The sequence below is a fragment of the Tupaia chinensis genome, unplaced genomic scaffold, assembly GCF_000334495.1.
Source record: "Tupaia chinensis unplaced genomic scaffold, TupChi_1.0 Scaffold149964_2, whole genome shotgun sequence".
Classification (NCBI taxonomy): domain Eukaryota; kingdom Metazoa; phylum Chordata; class Mammalia; order Scandentia; family Tupaiidae; genus Tupaia; species Tupaia belangeri.
The window spans coordinates 2,298,897-2,306,058 of record NW_006209806.1 but is presented as its reverse complement, the minus strand read 5'-3'; the positions used below and the strand labels follow the sequence as shown (position 1 = coordinate 2,306,058).

At 53.4% G+C, this 7,162-nt stretch overlaps 1 protein-coding gene across 2 annotated transcripts in view; it reads left to right on the top strand.

Moving 5' to 3' along the window:
- ARRDC5 (arrestin domain containing 5) overlaps positions 1-1,284 on the top strand; it is a 10,257-nt gene extending 8,973 nt beyond the window's left edge. For both annotated transcript variants that reach the window (XM_006171803.1, XM_006171802.1), the window contains exon 3: positions 725-1,284. In XM_006171803.1, coding sequence (XP_006171865.1) covers positions 725-1,276 — 552 coding nt within the window. In that variant the 3' untranslated portion in view covers positions 1,277-1,284. The remainder of the gene's footprint in view (positions 1-724) is intronic.
- Positions 1,285-7,162: the final 5,878 nt, after the last annotated feature.

Genomic DNA, 7,162 nt, shown 5'->3' with positions numbered 1-7,162 from the left:
TGGCTGACCACGGTTCGAGTCCTGGACCTGGTGGCTTGCTTTCTCACTTCCCCTCTCTCTCTCTCTGTCTCTCTCTGGTCAAAATTAAAAATGAATGGATGAATAAATAAAATTAAATAAATAATTTTAAAAAAAGAATTATTCATTTAACTTTATTTATTTATTTATCTATCTATCTATTTATTTATTCTCATTTGACCAGAGAGAGACAGAGTAAGTGAAAGAGAGAGACAGAGAAAGAGAGAAAGCAAGCCACCAGGTCCAGGACTCGAACCATGGTTGGCCATGTGGGAGTCCAGTGCCCTTAACCACCAATGCCACCTGCTGGCCCCCTAAGATTTCTTAATTGTGTTTTGCAGAGAATGAAATTGATATGCATTTAGTTTATTTATTTAAGTTTTTGCTATAGGGGATGTGTGCTTGCTAGAGAGAGAGAAAGAGGGAAAGCAGAACCCCCCCAGGGGGAATGGCTATGCCCCAATCCCTTCTCCTCTATTCTCTTGGGATTTTTGGGCACACACGCACACACGCCTGGCGTGAGTTTCAAGCCACTGGGTCCAGCCTTGCACTACTGCGTTGGCCATGAGGGATCCAGCGGCCTTAACCTCCATGCCTGCCGGCTCTCAGGGCATCTTCATACGGAAGCCCCAAATCCCCGCAGAGGCCCTGAGAGCCCGTGGGGTTGTGGCCACACCCCTAACGACTGTCCCCGCCCTCCCGCTAGACGCCCCAGCTGGTGGAGGCCGAGGAGGACGTGTCCTATAACTGCTGCCGCCGGGGCAAGGTGCGCCTGCAGGTGCAGATGGACAGGAGCACCTTCCAGCCGGGCGAGAAGGTCGTGCTCACCACGGAGATCCGCAACCAGACCAGCAGGTGCCTCAAGACCGTGCTGGTCGCCCTCTACGCCCACGTGCGCTACGAGGGCTTCACGCCCAGCGCCGAGTGCCGGGCGCGCGTGGAGAGCAGCGAGCTGCTGCGGCAGGAGGCCAGCACGCACGTAGCCGCCTTCGCCGTCACCAAGATGGTCAGCGCCTTCAACCTGCCGCCCGTGCTGTCGCTGAGCGCCGCGGCGCAGGACGGCGAGCTCATGAGCACGGACTACGAGCTGGTCGTGGCCGTGCACCTGCCCTGGTCGCTGAGCAGCGTGCGGGCCCGGGTGCCGGTCATCGTCACCTGCCGCCCGGTGGACGCGGCCGGCTGCCCGCGCGCCGAGGAGCGGAGCCTTCCCCGAGAGCCAGGGTCACCCGGATTCAGCGCGCAAACGTCTACATATTAAATGCTTTATCAGACTTAGGCTGCCTCTGTGGCCTGCTGGGTGAGGCAGCTCGATCCCACACGGCCTATCATGGTTCGAGTCTCAGCCCCGGTGGCTAGATGAACACCCTGGCCACGTGTGCATGGGTGCCCTAAATCCCAACAGGATGGAGAAACGGAGGGATGGCAGTGACCACACCCCATGGCGAGGGTCCTGTCTCCTCTTCCTCTGTCGTCTGTCTGAAAAGAAGCTTCTCAGACCCTACCTGAAGCCCTTGGGGAGAAAGACCCTAGCTCTCCACGCTGCCTCTGCCTTACCTCGCTCCGCCCCGGCCTCTCTGGGCTCACACTTCCGGAGCCGGGGGTCCTCGGCCAGGGGTCCCCCCGGGGGGGGGGGGCCCTGATAACCAGCCTTCGGTTGTCATGGCTGGGGGGCAGGAGGAACTCCCTGGCATGGAGAGGGCGGAGGCAGGGATGCGGTTCAGTACCCCAGTGCCCAGGCCAGCCCCACAGTCAAGAATTATCCAGCCTTGGGACCAGCAGATGGAGTAATGGCTACATCACTGGACTCCCACAGAGTCGACCGCAGTTCAAGTCCCAGACCCGGCAGCTTAAAACACACAGGGCACGTGTCCATGCGTGCCCAAGATCGCAAGAGGAGAACGGATTGCAGCGTGGTCATCCCCCCCAGGGGGCGATCTCTCACTTTCAGTCTCTCTTGTCTCTGGCAAGCATGCGCACCCTATGACAAAAATCTCTCTAAGAAAAAGAATTATCCAGCCTCAAGAGTCCAGGGTACCAAGGAGGTGGGGGAGCCCCGGGCTGGGGCAGGTCCCAGGGCAGGGAGTTGCTGAGCCCGGTGGCCACTGTGTTGTGGCTTCTGTCCAGCCAGAACCCTTCTCCCCCTTCAGCTTCCCAAGATCCTCCTAGAAAAACACCTACACTCCTCACCCTCGCCAACCCATCAGCAAGCCTCGGTGAGCCTTCTCCCGAGTTACCAGAACCTTCCCACTAGCCCCTCCCGCCTGGTCTGACTCACCGTCATCCCTTACCTGCAGGAGGGCAGAGGCCCCTGCCTGACCCCCACATTCACTGCTCCCTGGATCTGGCTGCTAGAATGCACACATCCAAATCCAGGGTGCCCAGTTCCATTCGAATTTCGAAAGAACGGGAATTTTATTCCCAGTATAAGTATGTCCCTCGACGTGTATGGGATATACTTACACTCTTGGGAAACTGTGTGTTGGGCTGGCCCGTGGCCTAGTGGCTAAGGGCTGAGTCCTAGAGATTTCACAGGACTCAGTAACCCACGTCTTGGTATTTACACACAGGACAGGAAAACGCTCCATCGGAAACACACTTGTGCGTCCATGTTTACTGCAGCATTACTCACAATCGCTAAGCCAAGAACCGACCTCAGAGTCCAGAGGCTGATGTCTGGGTGGGCAAACTGGCACACATAGCCATGGACTAGTACTCAGCCGTGAGGAACAATGACATCCTGTCATGGGGCTCAGCGTGCATGAAGGCAGAGGACTTACTGTTGAGCGAAGGGAGCCAGACTTGGAAAGAAACACACGGTATATCCCCACTCAAGTTGCCTCATTTTTTAAAAAAAGATTTATTTTTATTTCTTATTCATTTTTACTTTGACCAGAGAGAGAGAGAGAGAAAGCGAATATGAGAAGGCAACCCGCCAGGTCCAGGACTCAGACTGCGGTGGGCCCTATGGGAGTCCAGCACCCCAACCCCCAGGCCACCTGCCGGCCCCGCTCCCCACTCGGTTTGTACGGAGTGTCTGCACTCTATGGCAGAGTTTGAGCGATCTGAAGATGTGATGGTGGAGAGGGTGGGTGTGGATGGTAGAGGCGGTACAGGGGGAAACTGGCTGGGAGATTGTGATGGTGAAGGGTGAGGGAACAAGAGGGAAAAAGGAAAAGAAAGGGAGGTCGAATCCCACATGGCTGACCATGTGGTTCAAGTCCAGGCCCCAGAGGCTGGAAGAACATGGGGACGTGTGTGTGTGTGTGTGTGTGTGTGTGTGTGTGTGCCACCAAACTCAACAGGGTGGAGAAATGGGGAAAGGATTAAAGCAAGGTCACCCCCACTGGTGGAGCGTGCTCCCTCACTCTCTCCCTCCCTCCCTTGCTCCCTCGCTCGCTCCCTCCCTCCCTCACTCGCTCCCTCCCTCCCTCGCTCTTGTGCTCTCAGGCAAGCACAAGTCCTCCAGCAAAACTTAAATTTTAAAAACAATTTGTTGGGGCCAGTAGGGGCGTGGTGGTTAGGGCTGCTGGACTCCCACATGGCCAACTGCAGTTCAAGTCCCGGACCTGGCAGCTTGCTTTCTCACTTTCCCTCTCTCACTCTCTATTTTTTTAATCAAACTAAAACAAATAAATTAATTAAATGAATGCATAAATAAAATTAAATAAATAATTCTAAAAAAAGAACTTTAAAAAAAAAAGAGGCTTTTGCTATAGGGTGTGTGCACTCGCCAGAGAGACAGAGACAGAGAGACAGAAAGCGAGAAATCACCCCCCAGGGGGGATGGCCACTCCGCAATCCCTTCTCCTCCATTCTCCTCTTGGGCACACACACACATATGTCCTGCATGAGTTTAAGCCACCAGGTCCAGGACTCAAACCACGGTCGACTACATGGGAGTCCAGCAACACAGCCATTACACCAACTGCTGGTCCCAAAAGTTAAATACTTCTTTAAAAAAATTGTCTGGGGGCCCACAGGTGGCGTGGTGGTTAAGGGCGCTGGACTCTCACATGGCCGACCATGGTTCAAGTCCTGGACCTGGTGACTTGTTTTCTTGCTTTCTCTCTCTCTCTCTCTCTGTCCCTCTCTGGTCAAATTAAAAATAAGAAAACAAAGTTAAATAAAAATAATTCTTTAAAAAAAAGATTGTTGTCTGACATTTGAAGTTAAATGAATGTCCTAAATTTTATTTTTTAATTTGCTAAAGGGCATATGTACTAGCCAGAGAAACAGAGAATGAGGGAGGGGAACAGGAACGGGAGGAAGCACTTCCCCGTGGGAGATGATCACCCTCCGTCCTGTTTCTCCTTCTCTCCGCCCCTTCCTCCTTTCTCCTTTAGGGATCATGGGCATGTGTGCAAACTGTTTTCCAGGCAGCCTGGTCTGGTCCAGGATTCGAACCATGCTGCAAGCCACATGGGATCCAGCCGCCTTAGCCACCACGCCACTGGCTGGCCACAGGCATCTGCAACCTTTTTAGGGATGGCACATCTGAAGCATTCAGGAGGCTCAGCAGACAGACCAGGCCACATCCTTCCTCCACTCAAAGCCTCCATCGGGCCGGTCAGTGGTGTGGTGGTTAAGATAGCTGGATCCCACGAGGCCGACGGCGTGGTTCGAGTCCCACACATGGTGGCCTAAAGACATGCCCGTGCGTGTGCATGTGTATCCACAATCCTTTCTTATTTTTAAAGGATGACTTTATTTATCTTTATTTATTTATTTTAATTTGACCAGAGAGAGAGAGAGAAAGTGAAAAAGCAAGCCGCCAGGTCCAGGACTCGAACTGTGATCAGCCATGTGGGAGTCCAGTGCCTGTAACCGTCACGCCAACTGCCGGCCTCTATCCAAAATCTTGAGAGGAGAAATGAAAAAGATTGCAGTGTGGTCATCCCCCAGGAGGGGTTGCTTTTTCACTCCCCCTACTCCAGCGAGTGCCCTGGCCCCGTCACGAAAAGAAAACAAACCCAGGGTCAGCAGGTGGCACGGCGATTAGGGCGCTGGACTCCCACAGGGTCGACCATAGTTCGAGTCCCAAACCCGGCGACTTGCTTTCTCACTTTCCCCCTCTCTTTCTCTGTCTCTGCTGAGCTCATGTGTCCTGTTGCAGATTGGAAAATAATAATAAATAAAATACTGAAAAGAAAACCAATCTGTATCAAATCCCCACGACCCTTAAAACCAAAAATGTTCGCCTTGGCTGACAAGGGCCTGCGTGGTGACACCGAGGGGCTGCTTGGAGCCGGTCTTCCAGGGTAATGACTCCGAAATATCTCCCAGACACCCTCAGGCAGCAACACACCTGCACCCGCCCCACCCCTGCCTTGGGTGCGCCATCAGTTGTACAGCCCGAACGGCAGGGCCTGCGGCATTCCAGAACATTCCGGAACATTCCAGAAGATGCACCATCTCTGTAGGGCCGTGCCAGCAGACACTTGTTCTTGTGCAAAAAAAAAAAAAGAGGGGAGAGAGGAGATACAAAACACGGATTAAATCATTTTTCAAATTCACTTTTTTAAAAGGCAATATTCATTTTATTTCATTCATTTTATTTATTATCATTCTTATTTTTCAATTTGCTATAGGACAGGTGTGCTCACCAGAGAGAGAGAGAGAGAGAGAGAGAGAGGCTGCCGAGTTTGGGATTCAAACTGTGGTCGACCCTGTGGGAGTCCAGCACTGCATCCACCACGCCACCTGCTGACCCTATTGTTACTAGTTTTTAAAATAATTATTTTATTTAATTTTTAAAAATTATTGTTACTTTAATTTGAACAGGGAGAGAGGGGAAGTGAGTAAGCAAGCACCAGGTCCGGGACTCAAACCGTGGTTGGGATGTGGGCGTCCGGCATCTGCTGGCCCCTAAATTCCCTTGTTTTTAATGGAAGAAAGCGGGCCAGGGCCTCCCTCCTCGCCACACTGTTAGAGCTACTCTGAAAACCCGGTCTGGTCAGGGCGGGGGCCCTTTATCCCTGGAGGTGGTCCCTGGGCTGGGGAAGGCTGTGTCTTGGCCTTTTTATTATTTTAAGAATTATTTTAACTTGGTCTTTTTGTTTTGTTTTAAGAGAGAGAGAGATTTTTGCTATAGTGCACGTGTGCTTGCTGGAGAGACAGAGAGAGACAGAGATGGAAAGAGAGAAATCACCCCCAGGGGGGATGGCCACACTGCAATCCCCCTCCTCCATTCCCATCTCAGGATCTTGGGCACGGAGTGGGTTTTCACTCGCTGGGTCCCAGTCTCAAACCATGGTAGACCACGTGGGAGTCCAGCGACGTAAACATTATGCCATCTGCTGGTCCCGCTTCTTGGCTTTTTTTTTCGGTGGGGCCTATGTCACTGGGGATGGTTTTGTGTGTTCCAACGTCCCTGGTCCTAGTCTGGGCTTCCTCAAGGCATTGGAGGTTAAGTCTGAGCCGTCCTCCCATCCTCACAACAGGTCTACAAGTGCCACGCTCACATTTGACTTCTGCTTTCTTCAAAGCTGCGAAGCCAATGCTGCCTCCTCCAGGAAGCCTTCCAGCCATGCCTCTCACTCTCCACTCACCTGGTCTCTTCTTCTACCTTCTATCTGGCCCTGACCACGTGTACAGCAAGGGCCAGTGTCCAGCTCTGCTCTGAGCCTGGGGGGATTCAGGTGGGACCACAGCGAAGTCCTCCTGAGGCCCCAGTGCCCGAGGGTTGTTGAGTGAATATGTACCAACAGCTTTCAGGCCCCTATGTAGAGCGAGCAGTCAGGCCGCCAGCTCGGGATCGCCTGTCAGAGGTGGGGATGCGACTCTGAGCGGGAAGACACCCCGGTCCCTCGCTGGGCTGTCAGCCTCCCTGTTCTCACTTCCCGGGCACAGGGCAGGCGGCATCCCCCCAGATCCCGGCAGTTAGGTGAGGCCAAGGGCTCAGCTCCAGCCCGCCGGATGGAGGAGGTGATGTAAGCCACTTCCGGCCTGAGCCCTGAGAATCCTCCCAGCGGGGGCCAGCGAGTGGCTGGGGGCTAAGGTGCTGGGCTCCCTCGTGGCCGAGTGTGGTTCAAGGCCCAGACCCGGCAGCTTGCTCTCTCACCGTCCCTCTGTCTCTTCGGTGAGCACATGCGCCCTATAGCCAATGAAAATACTACTAATAATAAAAACACCTCCCAGTCCGATA